Source organism: Mustela lutreola, chromosome 9, assembly GCF_030435805.1.
Source record: "Mustela lutreola isolate mMusLut2 chromosome 9, mMusLut2.pri, whole genome shotgun sequence".
Lineage (NCBI taxonomy): Eukaryota > Metazoa > Chordata > Mammalia > Carnivora > Mustelidae > Mustela > Mustela lutreola.
Genome location: NC_081298.1, coordinates 86,690,675 through 86,718,042, shown reverse-complemented (window position 1 = coordinate 86,718,042; position 27,368 = coordinate 86,690,675). Strand labels below are relative to the sequence as shown.

Genomic DNA, 27,368 nt, shown 5'->3' with positions numbered 1-27,368 from the left:
AATTCGTGTTTAAAGATGGTGAACTTCATGTTAATGTGGAATAAGGTGGCCAATAGAAGGTAGACACATAAACTAGCTGCTCAGGAGTGAAGTGAGGACTAGTGACTAAGAGTCATCAGCATGTACGTAGTTATTGGAGTAGATGAAGTGTTTTCCAGGGAGGACCTAAAGAATAGAGATCTTGGAGGACTCTGAGTAGGACCCTGAGGAATCCAGTATTTAAGAGATGGGCAGAGGAAGAACCAGTGAAAAATACTCAGAAGGAGTAGCTAGAGAAAGGTAGGTTGAAAATGAGGAGAGTGCGGTGTCACTGAAACCAATATGTGTAAGTGAAAAAAGGTATCAGGCAGTTAGAGTAGAAATATAATGGTAGAAAATGCACACTGTATGAGAAATTCAGATGATATGCTATATGATTTCAGATGAAAGAAAGATTCTGTCTGTCTGGGGAACAGAAATGCTCATGGAGGAGGTTGCATCTGAAAAGCACATTTAAAAATTTTTTTTAATTTTTTTTTTTTGAGTCTAATCTTATTTACTTGTTACTCTTAGTAAATCTCTCTTTTTTTTTAAACTGGTCTCAGACTTAGAGGTAGAAGCTGTCAGAGAGGACAGCCTCCATCTCTTGGCAATCTGTTCCTGGCCTTTCTTTTTCTTTGGCTTCCTTCATTCTCTTGGCCAAAAGTTTAGCATATTCTGGGTCCTCTTCTTTATTTTTCATAGTGTGCTCTTTCTTCAAAGCAATACACCAACGTTTGTTTTGGAACAATATGGAATAACAAGACACTGAATCTTGGGAGTTTGGTTCTAGATTTCTTACCTTCTCTGTTTAAGTGCTTTCCCAGAACATACTGGCAGACATCATCTTCTTTAGAGAGATTGAAGAATTTGTGGATTCTGCTGGCTCTTTTGGGCCCCAGACAATGAGGCACAGTAGTATCAGTGAGTCCAGGAATATCCTTCTCGCCCATTTTTTACAGTGACCAAGTTGAGAACACTGAGATTGGCATCCACAGTGCAACCCCAAACAGATTTGTGCCTTCTCTAGGCAGTCCTCCTTGGTCTGTAGCAGGAATGCCCCTTTCTCAGCAGCAGGTGGATGCAGCCATGGGTCAAGACACCCTGCTGGGAACACTCTGCCTTGTTTGTCATTGCTACTGATTCGGACCACATAACCCTTCCATTCTTTACCCAGAGCATCAGCAGCAACTTCTGTGGCCATATGCTTCTCATAAAAGGTATGAAGTTTGTGTTCATCATTCACTTCAATGAGTTTCTGGCAGCCAGTAGCTGAGAAAGAGATGTTCATCTTCATCCTGAAGCAGCCTGCTGCCTCTGAGCTGAAAGGCACATTTAAAGAAGCTACTGAATGGTGGAGAATACACTCCAGGTTAAGGGGCAACATAGTAGAAGGTAGGAAAGTATAAGGCTGTAGAAATAACAAGTTGTATAATAGCCAGGGACAGTTCTAGGGTTGTTTTTAGAGGTAAGACTAACAATAGGGGGAAATGATCATGAAGGCCATGATTGACATGCTAAGAGCTCTATGCTCTTGGCAATAGGAAGTCATAGGAGGATTTTAACTAGAGAGATTTCATTACTTTTAAGGATGAAGAATATTCCATTGTATAGATATATCACATCTTGTTTATCCATTCATCAGCAGTATATTCTTTAGGGATATATATATATAGGTAGGAATCTATTTTGAAAAAGGGAAGTAACCCAAAATTCAAGGTGCATGTCATCTCTGGAGGAGGGAATGGAGGGATGTGATTTGGGATGGGACACGAGCATTTAACATACTGGTAGTGTTCTATTTCTTAAACTGAACGGTGAGTACAGGCTATTCATTTTATCCATTAAATAGTACTTATATATTTTATTTTTTAGGATGTATATTTCATTTTTTCATTTTTTTTTAAGATTTTTATTTATTTATTTGACAGAGATCACAAGTAGGCAGAGAGGCAGGCAGAGAGAGAGGAAGGGAAGCAGGCTTCCTGCTGAGCAGAGAGCCCGATGTGGGGCTCGATCCCAGGACCCTGGGATCATGAACCGAGCCGAAGGCAGAGGCTTTAACCCACTGAGCCACCCAGGTGCCCCGATATTTCGTATTTTTTAAGAAAAAGTGATCATGCCATTAGTGTAATTTTCAGTGTCTTGTAAATAGGAGAATGATATGATGAGATTTGTTACTTGATAAGATTAATTTATCAGTAGGTTAAGTTGGGACGAAAAGAGGTTCTTTGGAGAGATTTTTGAAATTGTCTAGTAGAGGAGTACAGGGCCAGAACCAAATCAAATTATAGCATTGGAGAAGATAGGAAATTAATATAAATCGGGCAAAAAAAAAATCAACAGTATTTGTGAACTGGTGGAGTTCACCCTTTGTGGACAGGGTGAAGTGGAGGTGTTCATTTCCAGTTTGCTTTCTTTCCTTTTTCTCACAGTGACTTTATCTAAAATCACTCATATTGAGTCTCCCTCTGTTCACCTTGCCTTACTCAACAGAAGACCTCTCTTCATTCCTCATTAGGAAAAAATAAGTTATCCAGCTTTAATGTTTCGCTTTTTGTCCCTATTTCACATCAAGAAATATGAATAGTAAGATTTTACCTTACTTGCTGACTAGTAGGTTAGTGAGTTTCATGGATGCTGGTAGAAAACAGAGGTTAAGTTTTAATTCATAGCAATAGAAGACTTAAGTATTAGCATTTTTGCATTGGTTCTCTGAACCCCAGTTTCTCTGGTGTGACAGGAAGAGTGCCAGATGACACCAGTACACTCAGCGGGTTCTATTATGCTGAGCTTGGGGAACCTAATTTTTTATAATGGGAAGTAAGCATGCCTGCCCTTTGCTCCATAAGAAACATTATCTCTATTTTCTAGGGCTATTATCCTTCAAAAGATAGTCTAGAATAAAGGGCACTCCATGTCTCTTTTACAGAAACCTGAAAGATTACAAAGAATTGTTTCCTAACCTGAGAACATCTTAATGTTTATCCTTCTTTCACTCCTGTCTGTCTCAGAAATAAGTCATTTCTTTTCATGGCTAACATTTCAACTTTGATTTTTATCCTCTTTTCTTGACTTCTGAGATCTTGTGTAATGGCTAGAAGACTCTCAAATCTTCATTTATCAAATATTTATTGCATATATGCTACCATGTGTGATGTTACAAAGCAGCTTTATGTAGCACTTCTGCTAGTGGAGGTACTCAGACAAGTAAACAAAGAAATAAGATCATCTTAGTATAGGATAAGCTCAATAAAATAAAAAAGAATGACATGACAGAAACCGGGATGGTCGTATTTTATATGGTGATCATTGGAGAAGACTTTTGGGAAGAAGTGACATACGCACAGAGATCTAAATTATGAGAAGAATCAGATTTCCTTATAAAAGAAGAGCACAAAAACTCGTAGGAATAAGAGTGAGATTTTTTGAGAAACAAAAAGAAATCCCATGTTTCTGGATTGTAGTGAACTAAGGAAGATAGTGGTAAATGATAAATTTGAAGAGGTAATTCATGACAAAAGGTTTGAATTTTATTCTGTCTGTAACCTTTGTTACTCCACTATATCTTTCTTTTATTATAGATACTCTAGGAGCCTTTCTCTGTCCTAAATCACTTTTTATATAGATGCTACTACTTCCCTTTCTTTTCCAAATTCTTTAAAACCAGAAGAATTAAAAGGTAAATTCTCAACACTGTTAGAAGACAGGAAATGGTGCCATCAGAAATTGTGAGGAATTCTTGAGGCCAAAAACAGAAGCCTGGAAAATGACAGCCCAGAATGCAAAGAAAACAACTGTGTTTGAGAGGAAACCCTCAAAACTTTGAAGTTCTTGCTAGTGGGGGGTAATTATATAAAGGTATGTGCCTTAGAAAGGAAAACAGTATTTCCCCTTGCCCAGTTCTTTCTCCTCCAATCTGGCACATACACATCACATGTATACTCCATTCTTTCAGCTCTCCCTTTCTCTCTCTTTCTGACACATGCACACACACACAGTAGTGATAGCAGACAGCAGTGGTATTTGTCCATTTCTGGAATTCAAAAGCCATATGTAAGGTAAAATACCTATTGGGAAAGACTTCCAATGTGGCTATAGGGACATGAGAAAGGAGTACAATATGAAGTAACTTGGGAGGACTTATCAGTGTTACAGATGGGGACTGGAGGAAAAATGAAAGTCCTGTCCAGGTGGGAAATATGTTGAGTACTCTATAACCAGATTAAAACTCTTCTGTTTTTGTCACTTGGAGTCTCCTCACCTTGCCTTTGTAGGCTAACCTACACATCTTAATGAGACTATGGCCACTTATATATACCAGCAGTCTTCCCGTACAAGAGAGAGACTGGATGGGCAAAATATCTACATAGCTATAGAGAAAACCCGAGCCAACTGTGTATAATCATCAACTTAGATTTTTGTTTATAAATATGAATGGATAGCCAGGGGTCATCAGACAGGTAAGAAAACCACTAGTAGGAAAAAGAAGAGCCAAGATGAACAAACCACTAATTTGGGTAAACATTAATTCAAAGAACAGAAGATCATGTAAAATATATTCTAATCAATAATTTTTGAGAGATTCCAGAAGATAATGGAACAAGAATAGACCATGATTCAAAAGAAGCAATGAGAAAAAAGATCTTTTAAATTAAACATATTATTTAAAATTTTAAAAAATATAGGGGTGTCCAGCTGATTCAGTTGGTAGAGTATGCAACTCTTGATCTCAGGATTGTGAGTTCGAGTCCCACATTGGGTGTAGAGCTTACTTAAAATTAAAAAAAATAAATAAATAACTATTAATATATACCTTTGACCCTTGAACAGCAAGAGGGTTAGGGGTGCTGACTTCCTACACAGTTGAAAATCTGAGTATACTTTTGACTCTCCAAAACTTAATTACTAATAGCCTGTTGTTGACTGGAAGCCTTACTGATAACATAAACAGTCAATTAACACATATTTTGTATGTTATATTTATTATATGCTATATTCTTTCAATAAAATAAGCTAGAGAAAAGAAAATGTATAAAGAAAATCGTAAGGAAGAGAAAATATTTTCACAGTACTGTACTGTGTTTATTGAAAGATGTCTTGGTGTAAGTGGTCCTGTGCAGTTTAACCTGTATTGTTTAAGAGTACATCTTTCTGTATATAAGAAGAGCAAAGCAATGTAACAGGTCTAAGCACAGACTGAAATAGTAATCTGGAAGATAAAATCAAAGAAATACTCTCAGAGTTAAAAGACAAAATGTGGGAGGGGCGCCTGGGTGGCTCAGTGGGTTAAAGTCTCTGCCTTTGGCTCAGGTCATGATCCCAGGTCCTGGGATCGAGCCCCGCATCTGGCTCTCTGCTCAGCAGGGAGTCTGCTCCCCCAACTTTCACCCTGCCTTCCCCCGCCCCCCGCCTGCCTCTCTGCCTACTTGTGATCTCTGTCTGTCAAATAAATAAATAAAATCTTTTAAAAAGAAAAAGACAAAATGTGGGATAGAAGTTAAACCATGGAAGGTCAATCCAGGTAATGCAATATAGTTAGAAATTGAGAAATAAAGGCTGGCCCCCCCACATGTAACCATTTGGCTTTTGAGGACTGTTGGTATTAGCGGTTGGGATGGGCCTCTGGACCTTGCTTCAACCAGAGCATCTCTACTTTTACAATTTTTATATGTTGGAATTGGTGTAATAGTTTATTGAAGGAAAAAGTGATCTACCAGGAAAAAAAAGTTTGAAAATTAATGACATATGGGGTAAAGCTCAGATTTGCTGCATTTTATACATAGGTCTTTACAGTCTTACCCCAACTTGTCTTTCTAGGGGGAGTGAAAGAAGATTACATAGAAGAGGTAGGGGCCAACTCACATAGGGGTATATGTAAACCAATATAAGGACTTTAAGACCTATGCAGTGAGACGTTTTTGAAGAGCTTCAGACAAACAGATAAAATGATCTAATTTGTATATTTAAAATATTTTATATTAACTATTACATATTATACATTATATATTAAAAATCTGAAAATATCTTTGTATTTCTATGGGAAATGGATTATGATGGCTTAAAAGTTGAAATGGGAGGCCAGTCAGAGGCATGAAATATTCTAGGCAAGATAAGATACTGTTCTAAACTGGAGAGCTAAGTGGGATAGAAAGAACTAGCAAGATTAAACTATATTTTAGAAGAAGCTGATTCAAGGGGCGCCTCGGTGGCACAGTCGGTTAAGCCTCCGATTCTTGGTTTCTGCTCAGGTCATGATTTTCAGGTGGTAAGACTGAGCCCTGCATCATGCTCCGCACTCAGTGCAGTGTCTGCTTGAGATTCTCTCCCTTTGCCCTGCCTCTCCTGCGCATGCTCTTTCTCTCTCAAATAAATAATAAGATACATCTTAAAAACAAAAAAGAAGAACCTGAGCCAATAAGGGAAAAGAGAACATGAGAGTGCTGATATTGAGAAAGACTTGAAGGGTATGGTTTTTTCTTTTTTTTCCTTTCTTCCTTTTACTCTACTCTGTCTCCTCCTCCCTTGCCCCCCTTTCAGTAAAACAGTGAGTATTTCTTTATAGTCATAATGTATACTCCATTTTGTTGGGAAAGGGAAAGGAGTTGGTGTTAAGACTGGAAAGGTTGCCCACATTCAAAATGAATTGCTCATATATTTAATAAAAGAATATCAGAACTTTAAAAAATAAACATTTGTTATCCTCATAGTTTGTGTGTATCAGATATTTGAGAGTGGCTTAGATGAGCAGTTCTAGCTCAGGCTCTCTCAAGAGATATTACAGTGATCTAATGGCTGGCCTGGAGCTGGTGGATCTAAGTCCCAGAAGGCTCATGCATGTGGTTGGCAAGGGTGTGCTGGTTGTTGCCAGGGGGCCAGCTCTTCCTCTCCCAAAGTGGTCTTCTTCATGAGCTGTTTGAATATCTTCACAACATAGTTCTGGCTGTATCTTCTCCCTCTGGCCTTGGGGTGAGATGCATCTGCAGAGGCAGGTTCTGAGCCTCAAGGACAGCTGCAGCAGCTGAAACATGCGGCAGAGTAGTCAGAACTTTTTAAAAAAATGGTTTTAAATACTGTACAGTGAAGAAGCATGTACTGACAAAACATTGGATTTGGGGATTAGGCAAATTCGTGTTTAAAATACAGCTCCTCCCAGGACTCCTGGGTAGCTCAATCGGTTAAGCATCTGCCTTAGGCTCAGGTCATGATCGCAGGGTTTGGGATCAAGTCCCTTGTTGTGCTCCCTGCTCAGCTGGGAGCCTGCTTCTCCCTCTGCCTGTTCTGCCTGCAGCTCTCTCTGCTTCTACTCTCTCTCTCTGACAAATAAATAAAATCTTTAAAAAAAACCACCCCCAAAATAATAAAATATAGCTCATCTCCTTTCTACTTTTTAAAATAGGAACATACTATCTCATATGCTTGCTGTTAAGATCTAAATGAGAAAATGCATATAAAGCACTCACCATACAGTAGGCACTATGTAATTTGCTGAGAAGAAAACTTTCTTTTTGATCAAATATAAAATGAATAACTTTAAAACCTTAGAGACTTTTCAAACTTGTTGAGGTTTAAAAACAAGTAAATACAATTTCTAAAGCAAATCACACATATTTCCTTATTAAGATAATCAGTGATTTATATATAGGAAGTTAATAACACCCAGCACAAATTTAGTTCCCAATAATTGACCATTGCTTTATGAGAGTATTTAACCTTTTTGTGAGTATCTTTAAAGCACTTTCTGAGTATACCAATTACTGAATAATTTGTAATAGAGTCATACCATAAATAATAAAGTTATGTCAAACATCAGTTTAATAAGTTAGGTATTTAGGTAAGTGGACACTGGAATGTTTATGGAAGGGGATGAAGAGTTAAAGCAGTGTTCATGCCAAATCCACCATGCATTCATGTGTATTGAGCTATACATTTAAAAAAATATTTTGTAATTAAAATGTGTATATCACCAATTTTTCTTTGTTAGAAAATAAATGACATATAATATTTACTAACCACTGAAAAAATAGCAAACTCTGCTTTGAGTACCTAGACATCTTCTCTTTGGCTGGCACCATCTGTGACAATTCTGAACTGTACTGTTTACAGACACACAGCTGTAGCCTGAGTTGGCACCAAAACTAAGTATTGACGCTGTGCTCTTTGCAGCCCCGGCCCTGTCTAATTCCTCTGGGAAGGAGGGAGAAGAGGTTGCAAATGCAGGAGTGATGAGAATAATTGATAGTTTGTCTCTTCTCTCTTAAAAAATAAATTCTCCTTCTGTCTTGAAACTCCTTTAGCTACCACCCTGTCTCACCATCCACATTCATGGCTTCAACCACATAATTGGCTCCTAAACCCATATTTTTATTCTAGATCTCACTTCCGAGCTCCATATCTGTAGTTTTATCTGGGTGTTTATATCTGGGTGCTTGTATCTGTTTATATCTGGGTGTTTAACGTCTACCTAATGCTTCAAGTTAGCTTGTCACTCTACAGAATAGTCATCTCCTAAGTAATGTTAGCTGTGGGCAGCTCAGCAGTTTTGCACCTATTTTTAAATGTCAGATGACATCATGGAATGTTGCAAAGTCAAAGTGGTGAATTATCCCAGAAAAATTCAAGTTGTATTTCTTTCTTTTTTTTTTTTTCAAAGATTCATTCATTCATTTGACAGACAGAGATCACAAGTAGGCAGAGAGGCAGACAGAGAGAGAGGAGGAAGCAGGCTCCCTGCTGAGCCGAGAGCCCGATGTGGGGCTCGATCCCAGGACCCTGGGATCATGACCTGAGCCGAAAGCAGAGGCCTTAACCCACTGAGCCACCCAGGCGCCCCCCCCCCCCCAGTTGTATTTCTAATAGAAAATATTCTTTCTTGGAGAGTGCCTGTTGAAGTAGTAGGATTAGCTGCTATTCCAGTGGTTAAACAGACCATCAGTTGAAGCAGAATGAAAGATGCCCACCAAGGCATTAGCACAGGAGTGAGTGAAACACCAGGGATGAAGCATTTACTCAGTGTTCACTGCTCTTTCCATCCGCATATGTGTTCTGAATAAACTTGGGAGAAGGTGGGAAACTTTTCTTTAAATCAAATGGCACACATACATAGTATAGAAAATCAGAGTTCTTCAAGGCTTATCACTAACAATGAACGGCATTTGCAGATCTCAGTGCTTTCCATGGGCAACCACTTCCAATTCTTTAGTTATTTCTTCTGGTATTTACCTCTTTGTTTGTAAATAATATGTATTACTTATTTCTTCATATTGATCTTAATCCTTCATCTTAGCTCTTACCCTTCCCATACATACTTCTCTCCTTTCCAGCACAGATAAAACACAGTTTTTTGGTTAATCCACAATGTATGTCTACAGTATTCTAATTGTATATAATCAAAATTTAGCAATGTAACATATTAAGATTACATTTTTCTTCTTGTATAATTTTTTTTGTTTTCTCTGCAGTTAATAATTGCCTTGCTTTCCAAAGTTGCTTATTTTTTATAGACCTATTATTTCCTTAACCCCAGCTTCCCCAGAAGAAATGTAGAATCTTCTTTTGGTGAATCTGTGTGCATCAGGTAATCTCTTACTTTCAATTTTTTCTTGGAAATATTCTTCTTGAAGTTTGCTGTCATCCTTTACTCTGCCTGAGATACAGCTATTCTTGTATGATTTCTCTTTATTGCTATTCCGGAAATCCTTTTTCCTTGTTTTTGTGTTGGATCCTTTATTTCCTGGATCCATATTTTCCTCTTTTTTGGTTTACTGTATCCTTTGGGTGGAACACATCTTCCAGTAATTTCCTGTAAAAAGGGCACAATAATTAAATCTTGAGACTTTACCTCTTTGAACATCTTTATTCTACTCTCACACTGAAGTGTGAGTTTGGCTACATGTAAAATTATAGGTAGGAAATATTATAGGTAGGAAAATTATAGGTAGGAAACTGCTTTCAGAAATTGAAATTGAAAGCAGCACTCCTTTGTCTTCTAGCTTCCAGGGTTGCTTGTTGAGAAGTCTGATGCCTTGATCCTTTTTAAGTAATTTTTTTTCTTCTCTGGAAACTTAAGATTTTTGTTTATCTATAGTGTTTTATGATTTCATAATGATGTGCTTAGGGAGTGAGTCTTTTGCAAATCACTGCATTGGGTACTTAGCAATTTCTTTCTACATAGAAACTCATGTACTTCAGTTCTGGGAAATTTTCTTGTATTATTTCTTTGGTAGTTTCTAACTTTCCTTCTCTTGCCTCTGTTTTCTTCCTCGGTCATATTTGTAATTTAGGATTAATCTGACTCATTTTCCAAATTCCTTTTCTCTCTTTGTCTCTGCATGCGTGTGTGTGTGTGTGTGTGTGTGTGTGTGTGTATACACATGCACATGTAGTGTGTAAGTATGCATTTCTTCTTTCTTTATTGGAGATGACTTCAACATTATTTTCCAAGTCTTCTTTTGTATTATTTATTTTGGTTTTCATGTGTTTATTTCGTCCCTCTTTTTGGTATAGCTCTCCTACTTTCAATAATGTTTTATTTCTTAAGTACTTTCTCTGATAAAACAACCTTTCAAGAGTCAGTTTACTGTTTTCTTCTATGGTAGGGAGGGATTGCCCAGCTGTGGTGGCAGAGAAAAGCACCTAGATGTCTAAGTATTATTTACATAGAATTTCAGACAGATCTCTTGTTTTCAATCCTAAGCACAGGTATTCCTTCAAAAGTATTTGGTGCCTCCAGTTTCTGAGCCTTTCTAGAGTTCCAGTGCGTGAACCCTTTGGCTCTCAGCCATCTACCTTCCGTAGGTACTTGGCTTTCCACTTTCTTGAATCTGTTGTCAGTTACCTTTGTCCATCTGCTTTTTACTCTCCAAAATTTTGTTGATAACTATTTTGTTGTCTTCTAATTCTCTTCGCCTTGAGAGTTTTCTTTTTATTGTTTATTGTCATTTTAGTGTGGGCTTGGAGGGTAGTGAAGGTAACTATATGTGTTCAATCCCCTATCTTTATTGGGATGGTCCTCTATGCAGGATTTTTGTGTGTGTTGCCAGCTTGCTTGGAGCTGGTTGTGCTACCAAAAGAAACCAATCAAGCATTGGTGTGTGTATATATATGTATATATATATATATATTTCCCCTTGATTCTAATTTATCATTGATTATAAAGTGCTATTGATTTAGTATAGCATCAAATTCTGATAAAAAACAACACTGGGTTAATATATACATTGATTATAAGATAAATAAGTTTTAGAAACCATCAAATTTGAATCATACAGTAGATTCATATGACCCATTCATATGCTAGGTATTCATTTTCTCTAAAAGGGGCCTAAGGTTCTGAAAATGGATTTATAATTTCAATTTTTGTAGCTTGGATTGTGTTAGATTGTTAGAATTAATAACTTTCTTCTCTGTGCTTTCTTCCTTGGGTATGGTTTTATTTTATTTTCCATACTCTGATGTAATTGTATTCATCTATTTTCTCTTACCCCATCCCCCACTAAGTTATGACCTCCTCAAGTGCAAGTTCTTGGGTGGTTTCACAATGCCTGGTCCAATTTGGCACTTGGTAGTTGCTTTGCAAATGTAGTTTGAACCAAACTAAAATAATTTGAAAATGAAATGATACCCAGTGAAGCACTAAGATAATCAGAGTATATTTTCCTTTTCTGTTATTGTAGTCAGGCTCTATCTTATGGATATTGAATATTCAGGAAAAGGAAACTGACATTTATTGAACAATTGTCATTTGCCACATAGTTTCAAATACATTATCCTATTTACTTGGTAAAATAGGGTCCAGTCTGAAAAGCATGGGAAATATTTTTTGTGAGTCCATGATTTGTTTGGGCTTTACGGAAAAACATGATCATAATCTAGAATCTTCCTTGTTTTATTCTATGACTTTTAAATATTAGTTAATAATTTTCTACTCATTAAGGAATTATGAACATTTTAAGCCATGATGATATATGCTTGTGTTAAATATATTAAAGTGAAATTGATCCTTTCTTGGGAACTTGGTGGTTATTCACAGACTTCATTTCAGTAAGAGAAGGCTGTTCTTTCCTAAGTACCTACTTTGGTTTTCCATTCAACCACTGAAACAAAACGTTAAAAGTATCATCTAAGTGATACAGCTGTGACAAACCATTAGTAAAGGTGAAAATAACCAGTCAGGGAAGAAAGAGTGTGAAGGAAGATCCAAACACAATATAAAAGGATTCACTGAAGAATTCTTACAAATTGGGAGCTTTTAGGACTTGTTTACATTTCATTAAGAACTAGTCATAGAGGGGCGCCTGGGTGGCTCAGTGGGTTAAGCCGCTGCCTTCGGCTGCCTTCGGCTCGGGTCATGATTTCAGGGTCTTGGGATCGAGTCCCGCATCGGGCTCTCTGCTCAGCAGGGAGCCTGCTTCCTCCTCCCTCTCTGCCTGCCTCTCTGCCTTCTTGTGATCTCTCTCTGTCAAATAAATAAATAAAAATCTTTTTTTTTTTTTTTTTTTTTTTTTTTTTTTAAAGATTTTATTTATTTATTCGACAGACAGAGATCACAAGTAGGCAGAGAGGCAGGCAGAGAGAGAGAGAAAGGGAAGCAGGCTCCCTGCGGAGCAGAGAGCCCGATGCGGGGCTCGATCCCAGGACGCTGAGATCATGACCTGAGCCGAAGGCAGCGGCTTAACCCACTGAGCCACCCAGGCGCCCCATAAATAAATAAAAATCTTAAAAAAAAAAAAAAAAGAACTAGTCATAGAAATTGAGGAGTTGAGAACTTAATGAGAGCTACTACCAAGTAAAAGTAGTAAAAATAGAAATAAGCCTTCTCTGATATAATGCAGTAACTTAAAAAGAAGACCTTAACGTATTTAATATTCAGTTGTAAAATATTAATAATTCATGTTGGAACTTATTTTTGTATTATCTGTAAAGTTTGTTAAGTAAATACTGTGAAGATTTTTTAGTGCCTAAGAAATACCAGTTTTATCAGATGTTTTAGTTATATCAGTTTACTTACAAACTATTGATATACTAATTAAAAATAATCCTTAACTAGTCATTCAAGTAACTTACTCCAAGGGCTTTCTAAGCAAAATATATTAAATTTAGCCAGAAAATAGGTTTCACATGTATCTTTCGCCATGGATTAATTATACAAGTCTAAACTGACACCTGTCTCAGGTGCTTAAGCAGAGAAGCTTAACTAAAGGGCTCTATTTAGCCTAGTATTTAGGCAGAGGGAGGTAGAATAGAGAGAGCACTGCATAGATAATCTGTGGACAGGAATTCTAACCCTAAGTGTTCCTGTAACAAGCTGACTGAATTTGTACAAATTACTTTACCTCCCTAGACCTCAGTTTTCATATCTGTAAATTAAGAGATTTAGAGTCTGTCTGAGTTGATTTCAGTTGGGGGAGGGGAGGCAAATGGACTCCTTGCAAAAACTGCTATTCCCTGCCCAGAAAAATAGTTATGTGCACGTGTACACCATAGGTATGCAGGCAAATATGTGCACATTTTAGTACATAATTTCAAAGGGTTACTGTGAGGATTAAATGGAATAATGAATATAAAACGCATTAAGTAGGCATTTAAAAATTGTTATACCCCCTTTACTTACCCACATTGGGAGGGTTCTTCAGCTTTTAAGTTTTGATAAAAGCCACAGAAAAAAGTTTTTCAAGTCTCTTTTGGAGGAAAAGAAAAGATTTTAAAGTATACAACTATCAGATTGCATGAGATATTCCACTTTTTAAAAGAAGCCACTTCTTTCAACAGTTACTAGGGTTTGTTTTTTAGAGGAGGGGGTGGCAATCTGTCATCAAAGTGTTGACAAGTGAAATCTGACAAGGTTGAGGTGGTATAGCTGGAGGCCACTTTAAATTTTTTCACTGTCTTTTCTATTTGAAGAGAAAGGATCTCTTATCTTTTTTCATTCTTGCTCACTTTGCAGCAGTCTTTGATTTATATGCTTTTTAAAACAGTAAATCTAAATTGACAAATTATTTCGGCAGTTAGCATTGGTTTAGATAAGAGCATTTCAGTGTTCTCTTGTCTTTAACTCAGCTCTTTAGGAATTATTCCTGAAATTCAGTTTATTCTCTCCTCAAAGTCCCTTTTTTTTCTATCCAAGTATAGCATAAAACTATATTTATGGAATTATAATCTCAATTATCATGATTACATTGCCAACATTTCTATTTTTCTTGTCTTTTAATTGTTGTGATTGAAATACATCCTAAAGAGAAGAATTTTAAATTCATATTTTTCTAGATAAGAAAGGTGGGTACATATGGTAGAGGTGGTGGTAGGCAAAGATTATTTTATTTTTGTTATTGTTATTTGCTTATGCAAGCAAATCTGCCCCCCCCCCCAAATGCCTGGTATAAGCCATTACAATTATTTTGCAAGGTCATGGAAAAAATGTACTTCAACTAGTCTCTTTGAAATAATGGAAATTGTGTATATTCAAAATGAGCATCAGCAACAAGATGTTTGTATTAATGGGAACCTAGGAAATGGCTATGCAAAGGTCAACACTGATCTTTAAATATTAGTGAAATTTAATTTGTTGCGTGTAATGAGTAGAAAGAAAAGGAAACAGGCCACAATAAAGAAGCCATTGATAAATTATCTAAATGTCAAAACTGCATACAATATGGAAAATGTTAAATTGACAAAATCTATTTAACTAAATGAATTAAACAATTTAAACAATGCCTTAGAGAAATATTTTCCAAATTTAAGGAGAACCGGAGATTTATAAAAATCTTTGCCACAGTTTACTTTGGGAAAGTGAAGGGGATCCTACTTTTCTTTCTCGGCATAGAATTTCCTCTAACCTCTTAGTAAGAATGATGCAGTTTTTCTGGGAACATACGAATCTGTTGCCTTTTGCTTCATCTAGAAATAGCATCATCTGACCAATTGTGAGTTGCTGTGAAGAACCATCTCTGGCCAAGGCATTTTCCACAGCATGAGCTCAGTGGTATTCAAAAAGCTTTCTGTTAAGTTATGCCCAATTTTTAAAACAACATGAATTCTATATTTTTTTATTTTCTTCATATATAAAGTTAATGAAGAATTTTAAAAAGGGCTAAATATGTCCAATCTATAACAAAGTATTAATATTATTAATACACAAAGCGATAACTCAAAAGACGGACAAAGATAGGAGCAAGTAATTTATAGAAGAAACAAAATTGCTTAAAAATACATGAAAAGGTGTTTGAGTTCTTTAATAAATGAAAAATGAAACTGAAAACTACAAGAATCCAATTTTCGCCTAGCAGATTGGGAAAAATGTAAAACTTTGACAGTTCTCCATGTTATTGAGGATATAGGGAAAAAGATAGTCATAGTGTAAGTAAAACTGTAAATTGGCATAGTCATTTTGGAGGCCAATTTGGCATTACCTATCAAAATGTAAGGTGTGCATCTGTGTTTTCAAGGTATTATTTATAAGACAAAAAGTAAAAACAGAGTGTACATTAAGTGGTTAAGTAAATTATGATCACTATCCAGTGGAACATCTTGCAGCTATTAAAAAACAGTGAAGTAAATCTGTGTATGCTGACAGAATATCCATGCTGTGGTGTTTAGTGATAAAAGCAAGTGGTATGTATAGTAAAATCTTGTCTTTACAAAAGCACAAAGCAAGTAAGTATGGGTGTGACATACTGTATAAGTACATCAAGAAAATCTGGAAGGCCACATGCTGCGTTGTGCAGTGGCTCTCTTCAAAGTGCAGAGGGCAGCTGGGAGGAGAACGTAGTTATTTTAACATCAAGTATTTCCATATTTGCATTTTTTAAACCAATAAGCATGCATTACTATTGTAATTTTAAAATCCAAGAAGAAACAAAAGATCATACAGTGTCTTAAATTTAAAAGTTACTCTCTTCATTTTTTGTACACTTTTAGGTTATATAGGTTGTTTTAGAAACAAGGATGTCGTAGACCATACTTTTAACACACTGCTTTGTGCTTTTGTTTTTTGCCTTTACCATATAATTGTTGAGTGTTATTTGTTAAATCTAAAATTTCATAATTAAAGTATTACCTTTGAGCATTTATTGAATACTTGCAATTGGTGCTTATTGGTAAATAAATAAGTCCTGAATATTTATACTTAATATTTAGGTCGTAAAGGTGTTCTAGACTTCTGAACTGGTCAAATTTTATATACTATGAAATAACATGTATGACATAATTTACAAAAGATCTAGGTACATTAAAGATAATAATAATATTAGAAAGTAAATGTCACTAAGGGAGCTAAATACTTTGGTGATAACTGCTGTTTGAATAAAATTAAAGGATAAAATTATCAGTATTATAGGCAATTACTTATGCAATACCAGCAATAATACTCAGTTCTTTTCATCTTCAAAGCATTGTACAGCATTAATTAATCCTTACAACATTGTTGCAAATGTAGGTCAATATCATTATCCCTATTTTTGTAAGTGGGGAAATTGAGGCAGAGAGATTAAATGGTTTGGGGTAAGTTTGTCATAGCTAGATTAGAATTGAGGCAGTTTTGGCCCACAGCCCAGCATTCAGAGCAGTAGAACCACACCTTCTTTAGAAGACTTAATCTGTGTGTCTTTGATAAAACATTACTTCTCATTAAACTATATTGAGGTCATCTCTACATTGAGACTCCGAAACAAGTTTGATCATCACTATATAACCATTAAATAAAACACATAGGCCGTTTTTTCTTCCCTGGTTTTCCTGACACTGTGTTGTCAGGTTTTTTTTTTACACTATACTGTCTTAATCTCTTTTTCATTGTTTTCCTGTTGGAGATTACTAACATATCTATACTGATTTTATTTTTCTTTTGGGATCTTATTCAGTGGTTTTAGCTTTCTATTCAGAAAATCCCAAAATAGGTTTTGTACAGTTTAGTCCCCTTTTCTTTACTTCTAGCTATCAGGTAGATATTTCTATCCGTATCTACTTTTATACCTTAAATTTTCACTGTGTTAAAAATTCAGCTAACCTACATTGGCAAGACTTGCTCCTTTTCTAGACCAACCTGTTTCTATATATGTTTTATTCCAACTCCTGTTTTTGAAACTAGAATAAACCAGGTGGGAAGAAGTCTGTATAAGGGATTCTTGTAAACTGAGTGTGACTAAGAAAAATGATAGTTGTGAGTCCTTCACCAGAGTGAAGAAGCTGAATCACAGTATAAGGAAGAGGAAGAGCCAGAGTTAAAAACTGAGGGATGAGGGAAAGGTAAAATAGGAGACCAAGTAACAAAGTCAGTGGCTGGGAGGATTGAGGTGCGTGGATTGAGTGGTTAAGGCAGTTGTGAGCAGAATATACTCGTACCCTTTTAGAACCTGGCACATGTAATGGAGACATGCCTGCTCAGTGGAGCCATGTTCAAGGCAAGGGTCACTATCTGAGCGGTAACCTAGGTTCTCATTCCTTGGTGGTTACTCCAGATTCTTCCTTCTTTCTCACTTCTACAATTCATTAGTCCCCATATGCTGTTGATTCTTCAAAAGATGACTTGAATCTGTTTTTTTTTTTTATAATTTACTTTCCTAGTTGCTACCATCCCATTTCATGTTCTTGTTACTGAATATTAGTGTTACCTGTTACTGTGTTACTTTTTGAACAGGTCACTTGTATCCTATTCCTACATTCCTCCAATATTCGCATCTACCAGTTAATTGTCCAACAACCATTCAGATCTGTTAGTTTCTTTTTCTAAAATCCCTTACCAGATCAAAAACTTGCCATTCTTCCTCATTAGCTTTCCAGCAGATGTAAAGTCCTCACAACTGAGTATGGCATTCAGACTTCCTTAGTGTGGCCCTGATTTCTCTCTTCTATTTGTGCACCAAACCAATTGCTTATTATTTCTGAAATAAGCCTTGCAACTTACGCTTTTGCATATTATTCCCTCATTTTTCTCTCACCCTCTCTCAATATCTAATAATCCTCAACTTTATACTTTATAAGAACATTTCTTCTACTTTGTAATAACATTTCTACTTTATAAGAACATTTCTTTATCATCGAACTAGAGCATCTACTGAGCACCCCTGGCCCTTTGTTGCTAAATTAGCACTGACCACAAACCTCTTACTGATTTTGTGGTTATTTTATCTGTTTCACTGGATTATCACTGTCTGATAGTAGAGACCCTACTTTGTAAATCTTCATATCTAGGACTTGGAATAAAATGTCGTACACCTAAGGTGCTCAAAATATTGGTAATATTTAATTAATATAATTTAATTGATAATATAATTAATGTCATAGACTCTCTGAGGTGTTAATGACCCAGTGTTTTTAACACTCTGGTCTTTTTTTTTTTTTTCCTGTGGATTCAATCCAAGCTTGAGGTCTTTTTATTTTGAGACTCCTCTGTCCTTTTACACAAATTTTATCATTTCTTGTTTGGTTTATTGTTGGATATTTCAAAATATTTTTTTAAATCCTTAGTTTCTGATAATGTGACATTGATTATGTTCATGCCTGTGCTTAACAGATATTAATGTAATTCTGTGTCGATGGCATTGATGAGATTATCGGTGAATACACTGTATTTTATGTAATTTGAAAATTACCTATTGATGACTAAAACACTTAATATAAATTAAACCAAAAGTTTATCTTTAATTTATGCTATTTAGTTGTCTTTATTTTTGTACATTTTGAATTGGTGAATAGATATTCCTCAGAAAATCTATTGGTAATAAGTAGCAAGTATACGCTCTAAGTTTATGCGCAAGGAAAATACCCTTAGGCTCTCTGAGGTATTGTGCTGATACACATTTATTTTCAATGTCTTGTTGGTACCCGATATCATTTATCTTTGTTAAACCACAGTAGTGTCTTCTGTTTGTTAATTATTTCCTTTCCCATCATATTTTACTTCAAGGCCCTCAAGCCTCCTTCCCAAAGCAGTCAAAATAGCTGACTTAAAAAAGCATGAAAGAGGGGCACCTGGGTGGTTCAGTGGGTTGAGCCTCTGCCTTTGGTTCAGGTCATGGTCTCAGGGTCCTGGGATTGAGCCCCACATCAGGCTCTCTGCTCAGCGGGGAGCCTGCTTCCCCCTCACTCTCTGCCTGCCTCTCTGCCTACTTGTGATCTCTCTCTCTGTCAAGTAAATAAATAAAATCTTAAAAAAGAAAAAAAAAAGCATGGAAGACAAATACTCTGCAAATACTTTATTTAGTGGCAAGAAATCTGTACCACTAAAACGTAAGTTTTTATTTTATTTTATTATTTTTTTTAAGATTTTATTTATTTATTTGAGAGAGAGAGAGAGAGAGCATGAGAATTGGGAGGGTCAGAAGGAGAAGCAGACTCCCTGCTGAGGAGGGAGCCGGATGTGGGACTCAATCGCCGGACTCCAGGATCATGACCTGAGCCGAAGGCAGTCACCCAACCGAGCCACCCAGATGCTCATATTTTTATATTTCAAAAGAAAATTATCAAAAGTTAAACAGGTTATAGCATCTTAGCACAACTGTTTTTATTTTGCATGTTACTTCCTTAAAATTTAGTCTATAGTAACAATTACTCTACTCTTAAGGCAAATAAATAGTAGTTTTTTTGTAATGTAACCTGTTTGCGGGGGAAGGCTTTAAACTTTTAAAAAATGTAGGTAAAAGAAGGTCCTGTAGGATCCTCTCATCTCTGGCCTCAAAATTTGGGCTATCATTGATTCTCCCCCTATAGAACAATCATCCATATTTAGGTAAAGATTAATTAATTTATTTTTTTTTAAAGATTTTATTTATTTATTTGACAGAGAGAGATTACAAGTAGGCAGAGAGGCAGGCAGAGAGAGAGAGGAGGAAGCAGGCTCCCCGCTGAGCAGAGAGCCCGATGCGGGACTCGATCCCAGGACCCTGGGATCATGACCTGAGCCGAAGGCAGCGGCTTAACCCACTGAGCCACCCAGGTGCCCCTAAAGATTAATTTAAATCATGCTTTTTATTCTCTCATGGAGACTGGAAGTTTAGATTCAGAATGGCCTTCTGAGACATCTGGGACTGTCACCAACTACCTTACAAAATTAAGGTAAACAGAAAATTGTGAAAGCTTAAGAGTTATTTTAAAATAATAAATACGGGCATTTTCTTGTTGCTTTGGTTTTTCCTTCTGTAGTTCTTTTTATTTGGATAATTCTTTGCTATATTTTTTATTCATTCGTTCATTCTTTCATATTTCCCCTTAAATAGCTACTTTTGTTCTAGTTATAAATCATGCAATGGGTTTTATTCTCAAAGAAATGTACAAGGGCACTGAGTAGGGCAGCATTTCTCAGCTAACTTTTTTAGGCTCTCTGCTCATTCACAGCAGCCAGTTTACTGCTTACACCTTGATCCCACAATGTAGAATCCAGCATTCTTCTGAAATTCTTTTCTTCCCTCCTTCAAAACAACTATTTATGTACTAATACAATATTTGAATAATACAAGCTCAGTCTTGACTACTTACTCCAGGCAAATTTTTCAAACATGGAAATAACAAGCATTCTTTTTCACTGGTGGCATTCTTAAAATTATTATTTTTTTTTTTTTTTAAAGATTTTATTTATTTATTTGACAGACAGAGATCACAAGTAGGCAGAGAGGCAGGCAGAGAGAGAGAGAGAGAGAGAGGGAAGCAGGCTTCCTGCGGAGCAGGGAGCCCGATGCGGGGCTCGATCCCAGGACCCTGAGATCATGACCCAAGCCGAAGGCAGCAGCCCAAACCACTGAGCCACCCAGGCGCCCCTACTGGTGGCATTCTTGAGTAAGAAGGAAAATTTAAAGGTTTACACCTTAAAAAAAAAAAAAAAAAAAAAAAAAAAAACCCTGCACAGTGTAAAGATGGCAAAATATCATGAAGACTAGGAAGGATATTGACTTGTTTTCCTCTCACTGTGCCCAGTTTTATTATAGGTTTTTATAAAGTTGTTTTATTTGCTCCATTAATTCTCTTCAGTATTATCTGGTCTTACTGGTAGATATTTAAAGTTCAGGGGAAAAGGAGGATGAATAACCCTCACTTGACTATCTTTGGCCCTCCTGCTATAGAACGATTCCTGCAAAGCCTCCTCCTTAATTATATATATTTTGGGGGGACTCTACAGGAATTGTCACAAGTGCTTATAAACAAATACAGTCATCATTTACTAATGGACATGGGCTATTTTCTTTTTACTTGCCTCACCTACTACTTGCTAGCCTTGCTCCATCAACTGATCATTGCTGATATTACTCCTTGGCCACCATGTCTACTTTTGCTGAGTATAGATCCATTTTGTCCGGATACCATCACTCCTGCTGAGCATGTCAATCTAAAGGGCTGCCAGTCCTGCTTGCTTTCTACTGGGTATCATCCCCTGCAGCCACTTCATTACCCTTATACCAAATGTCCCCTAAGGGGACCACAGAGAGGTCCTTTATAAAGCAAAATGTCTCTCTCTCCCCTTTGTCCTGTATTTTTTTTTTAATTAAAGATTTTATTTACTTATTTGGTAGAGAGCAAGAGAGCACAAGCAGAGGGAGAGGGAGAAGCAGGCTTCCTGCTGAGCTGGGAGCCCAGTGCAACAATGCAGGGTACCATCCCAGGGCCTGGGATCATGAACTGAGCTGAAGGCAGACACTTAACTGATTGAGCCATCCAGGTGCCCCTGTCCTGTATTTTTTAGTTGGAAACTGGAGCAGTATTGTTCGTATAGGGCATTTTTCGCTGTCTTTGTACCCCATTGAGACTAGACATGAACCCTTGGTGCTGAGCTGGAAGACAAATCTAGATCATAGACTCAAACATGTACTGTTGTCAGGATTTCTCTTTATGTCCAAATATAAAGGGTCATGGCCTTTGCATTTGACATTTGAAGCTCTCCATGGACCTCATTTTGCTTGTTCTTCCCTAAACTCTGTTATTTCTGAGTACTTTAGGATTTTTAGACTTAGTAAAAATATGGGCTGTGGATCTCTTGGTTTTCAGGTTAAAAGCATTACTCATTCTTAGAAATAGCCAATGTGGGGAATGTTAGGTGGCTCAGTAGGTTAAGCATCTGCTTTTGTCTCTGATCATTATCCCTAGGTCCTAGAATCGAGTCTTTTATCGGGCTCCTTGCTCAGCAGGAGCCTGTTCCTCCCCTTGCCTACCACGCCTGCCTCCTGCTTGTGATCTCTCCCTCTCTCTCTTTCTTTCTGACAAGTAAATAAATAAAATCTTTTTAAAAATAGCAAATGTAGGAAAATTATTCTTTACTCTCCACTTCTGTTATCAGGGGAAAGTTGACAAATTCTTTATTATTGAATTAACTTAAATGAAAAAACAGTTTCAAGTGCAGACTGCTTTTGATATATAAGTAAAGGTATGGCCCTTTTGGCTTTAGCTATAAAGTTTTTTTCATATTTAGTTTGCATAATAAGACTTTTTTATTTAGCTACTAACAGCTAAACTTCAACCTTGTCTTTGCCCACGTTGTCATAAATTCTAATTATTGGTGTCTGAGTAAACACTAAATTGAAGAATAAGTTTTTATTTTCTAGTATAGCCTAAAAGTTGTGACTTCTGTTGCTTTATATCAGAGGAAATGTGCTCCTGTTTCATCATGGTTTCTCTCTGCTCCCAGGGAAATATTAATCCGTTTGCATGTCCTGATTCAAATACTTTCTCTTGTGTAAAAACTCGTCCACAAATAGATGTTTTCCTTCATAAAACCCCTATTGTACTTATTCTTCTTTCATTTCACCTTGTGAAATTACTATACAATGTGGAAGATTGTAATACACTCCCTGTGTTTTTTTCCATATAAATATGCATAATGTTAGACATAGTGAGTAATAGCAGTAGTAGCAACAACAATGGTAACAATAAATTAATTGAATAAAAGTGTCCTCACAGTAGTCCTGAGGTAGGTACTTTATTATACCCATTTTATATATGGGGGAGTTTAGAGAAATTATGTCAGTTGTCCAAGTTGGCTAACAAACTGAGAAGTTAAAGTAAGAAATCAGGCAGTTTGAGTCTAGAATCTATACATTAAGCTTACTAAATTGCAAATAAATATTTATTTAATTTATTAAGTGTTTCTTTAAACAAACATTCCAGGCCTCACCCATCCAAATAAGAAGGGTGCTGTTTACATATTCTAATAAGGTAAGTATTTTGGTTTTAAAAAATGTGTAACCCTAAAGTAATAATCCTGAAATAAGCCTTGTAAAACTAACTGAAAGTAATTCCAAAGACTATGGCTTTGGGAATATTTTGAGTATAGTAGCATCGCTAGAGTCACTCCAAAGGAAACAACTCTGAGATAATGCCCAGTTGAATTGAAAAACTTGTAATGAGCTTAATATCACTTTTTCTCTACTGTCTGCTGATAAGGAACTTCATCCTCTTTCATAGTAATGAGGTCCACTAGCTCTTCTGCCCCCTAACTGTATACAGTGGCAGTCCCCTCTGGTGACATTTGGATAGATTTGGAGACTGATGAGTCCTTTGTTTTATCTCCAGCCTTTAAAGGCACTTGAGTTCAAGGAAGAGAGTAACTCAGATCAATCCAAATATTTGTTATTTTTATAGCCCGTTTCCTTGTCACCCTTTTCAGCTTCATTTTTCCATTTTCTACCATGTATTTTAATCTACCACCATGCCTGGGATATGCCATCCTTTTACTCACACTACTACTTGTTCTCCCTTTCACACCTCTAGATAGCCCAATACCAGAGTGTGCTGTGGTTTTAAGCACAGATTCTGGAGCCAGTCTGCTTATATTCAAAGCCTGCCTCAGCTACCTGCTGGCCAGGTGGCTTCTTAGTGCCTCAATTTCCTCATTATAGGAGTAGTGATGGTACTACTTCAGAGGGTAGCTCTGAGGATTAAATGATTTAATACATATAAAATGTTTAGAACAATGCTTGTAATGAGGTCAGTATTTAGCAAGTGTTGCCTGTTGTCATCATCATCATTTTATTTATCATCGTTTAACTGGTGAAATCCTGTGTGTCTTTGAGGTTCTGCTAACATTTCACAACTCTGTAGCTTCTCAGAGCCCCACATTTCTAGGCAGGCTTGGCCCTTCTTTCATGGTGCCACCTTGTTCACTCTGCCATTTCAGTATTGGCACACTGCATCTTATTATTGAACATGCATCTGTTTTTTGATTATTGATTACTGACTTCAAATGTAAAGGTGAAGGAAGGACGAAAGAAGTTTGTACTGTGTCTAAAATTATTTTGGGTTATCACCCATATGGATAGTGTGAGAAATATTTTTGTCACTCCTAATGTTGAAGAAGCTGGGGGCTTTTTCCTCTGTCTAAAGATGTAATAAAGTGTTTTTCAAGCTTTCTTTGTTATTCAGAAGTTTATTGGAAAGAGCAATTCTTTTATGATCTCCATAAAGAAGATATCAATAGTTTATGTATTTCTGATAGATAGTGAACTATTCCTATAGTATAGTACTGTATGTATTTCTAAGCAAACATTTGGAAGCTATATAAATTTCTTTCAAATACTTGTAAAATGTTGACATTTTTTTCTGATTCATATTGGCCTTTCTCCAGTAGTCCAAATGAATGACATACTACTTCATGAAAAAGTATCAGTAATATCCATCCCTAGCCCCTGATATTAAAACTGGGAGGAAATACACTATGTACTGTTTTGTTATCTTGTTTTTTTTTTAAATGTATTTAGAGTAGAATTTCTCCATCTATCATGACATGCAGATTAACAAACTAATCTGAATCCTAATGTGGTTTTACACTATTTACCTTTAAGTAAATGTTTCTTGTAATAGTAACAATATACCATTTACCTTGCAAATTCCACTTTAATTAGCTTGTTTGTATGTGGGAGATCATAAATATGTGCTTTGTATATTAAAAGTACACCACAAAATGTGTTTGTATGAATTAATTATTTAACAGATGTTTCCTTTTCTTAGAATGTTTTAAAAATGCTTAAATACTAAATAATTTTAAATATACTCAGAGCCTTAAAAATCAAACAACTAACTTAAAAATTCGAATACATATATTCTTCTTACCATGTTTCTCAGTGAAATGGCATAGTACATTTAGGAAGAGTGTACTTTTCTTTTTTCTAGAGTTTATTTCTGGATAGTTAACCAAAGATATGTTAAAATATGTTTATTCTAATGGACCCCATATCTCAAATATGAGTAGTGTCAAATAATTCTGTTATTTCTCTAAGGGATCCTGGTTTTATTGACAATAGAAGATAATTGTCATCTCTTTTTAACTATTTTTTAAACAGGACAGAGATTTCTTCTACCATCAGATGTCTTTCTGCTTGACTGAACTGCACCTGTGGTCTTTGAAGAATACCTTACACATTGGAGGTAAATGAGCTCTGGGTTAATTTTAGTATTTTTCAAGTATAAGTTATAACGTTATAAGTAAGTACTAGCAAAGTATAGAGCCTGCACTCTCTAGCTAGAGTTGCATAATTTTCTTATACTTACTGAAAATATTGGCTAATGAAAAATAATTCTTTTTAGTTACTCTGAATAAGTTATTTTTTTCAACTTGAGTTAGATTTTATGTTGTGAAAATTAATTTTATTGGCCTAATGTTTGTTTCTTTTTAAGATGAAATACATGTTCATTTTTTTCCTGAGAGTGCTCATAACTACTCACTTATATTAATAAATATTTGCAGGCTAGCTAGCTAATGGTAATCGTATTTCTACTTGATATTAATAAAATATATCAAACATACAGCTAAGATGTACAATTATGTTCATGTTTTTTCATTTCACATTTTTGGGGACAGGAGTAGTGTAATTATATTTTAATGATGCTTATTAGTTTTTAGCATAAAGTATGTATTGCTAAGAAATAGGTTTTAAAAAATCTTCTTCTCTTGGATTATCCAAAACAACTCTAGTAATCAGGAGGAGAGTTTTATTTATATGCCTTTAGCATCATTACTAAGAAGATGGTTTGCCTTGCAAATGTAATTATAATTTCACTGTTTACTTTGCCCAAAATGTGCTAAGAATAGAATTTCCAGTTAAGCAAGGTAGATTTAACACACATTTGCTTCCTCCCTAAATTCTTCTCAAATGAGAGAGTAAGTGAATTAAAATAAAGAAGTCATAAATCCACAAGGACAAGAGAGGAGAGGAGAGGGGACTATTGCAATTGGGCAATTTTTGGAAGATGGAAGAGATGGAGGAGTTAGCAAAGCTTCAAAATCTGAGTATCAAATGTCAACAGAAAAGAATTCCAAAGACAGTCACTTTGTGTCTCAAAATTCTAGAAAGATAAGTTTGAGAAGCCAGATACTGCAGAAGGATGGGGATTCAGCATGAGGGTGAAAACAAAGGGACTTGAAAGTTTGCTTAAGAAGTAGTGAGATACCTCTCATACATGGGGAAGTATTTAATTAGAGAGGTTCTAGACTTGGAGACATCAGCCCCAGGAAAAGAAGACAGGGGAAAGGTTCAGAAGTGAAAACAGTAATGAAGTGAAAACCTACATACTGATGGGTGAATTCCTCTTAATCCCACTTGATTTTGAAATGTATCGCAGCCAGTTGAATACTTTCCAAGAAAGAGGGAGTTTGAGGGCCGGGAGCAACTGCATGACCCCAGAGAGAAGCCCTGTAGACATTGATATTTGAGGAGTCCTCCAGTGAAGCACCCTAGTCCCTGGCTGATGAGTTGAAGCCCACTGGTTGGCAAACCCTGTTCATGTACACAGAGCTTCTAATCAGCTTTCTAGTACCTCATTTTTAAATATTAAGAGCAAGAAACAAAATACAGAAGTTTCAGAAAACTGGAGAGTTATTCTGACCTCATGGAAATTGAAAATAGCACAAAAAATTTTTAAACTCAAAAAAAAATTCTCTCCAAAAATAGAAGAGAAAAAAAAAAACCACACAGGGAGAAATTCAGCTTATTTCACTACTAGTTAAAGTATAAATTGGTCCAACCAGTTTAGGAAACCATTTGGCATTATCTAGTGTAGTTGAAGCTGTATGTCATGTATTGACCAGTAATTCCACTCCTGGCTATATACTCTAACAAAAGCCCCCACACTTGTGTACCAGGAGACATGTACCAAAATGTTCATAATAGTTCTGTTATGACGCAGGAAACTAGAAACAACCCAGCAAGAGAATGGTTAAGTACATTTACGCAACAGAGAAAGTAAACAACAATGGAATGATGTCTTCAAAATTCAGAGAGAAATTATTTCCAACTTAGTATTCTTTTTCCAGCCAGATAGTCAGTCAGTTGTGAGAAGACATTTTCAGCTACGTAAATACTCACCAAATTTACCTTCTTTTTCTCATTAAACTACCAGAGCATATGTGTCTTGCCAAAGAAGGGAATTAAATCAGG

At 36.1% G+C, this 27,368-nt stretch overlaps 1 protein-coding gene and 1 pseudogene across 11 annotated transcripts in view; one reads left to right on the top strand and one right to left on the bottom strand.

The window, feature by feature from the left end:
* Window positions 1-27,368, top strand: part of WDPCP (WD repeat containing planar cell polarity effector) — a 573,555-nt gene that overhangs the window by 143,416 nt on the left and 402,771 nt on the right. For all 11 annotated transcript variants that reach the window (XR_009357253.1, XM_059187803.1, XM_059187806.1 and 8 more), the window contains one exon: window positions 25,275-25,359. Coding sequence is in view for 9 of the 11 variants with exons in the window: in XM_059187803.1 (XP_059043786.1) it covers window positions 25,299-25,359 (61 nt within the window). In the remaining 2 variants the exon portion in view is untranslated. Of the gene's footprint in view, window positions 1-25,274; window positions 25,360-27,368 lie in introns of those variants that run through there.
* On the bottom strand, window positions 532-1,315 carry LOC131808390 (small ribosomal subunit protein eS6-like; annotated as a pseudogene).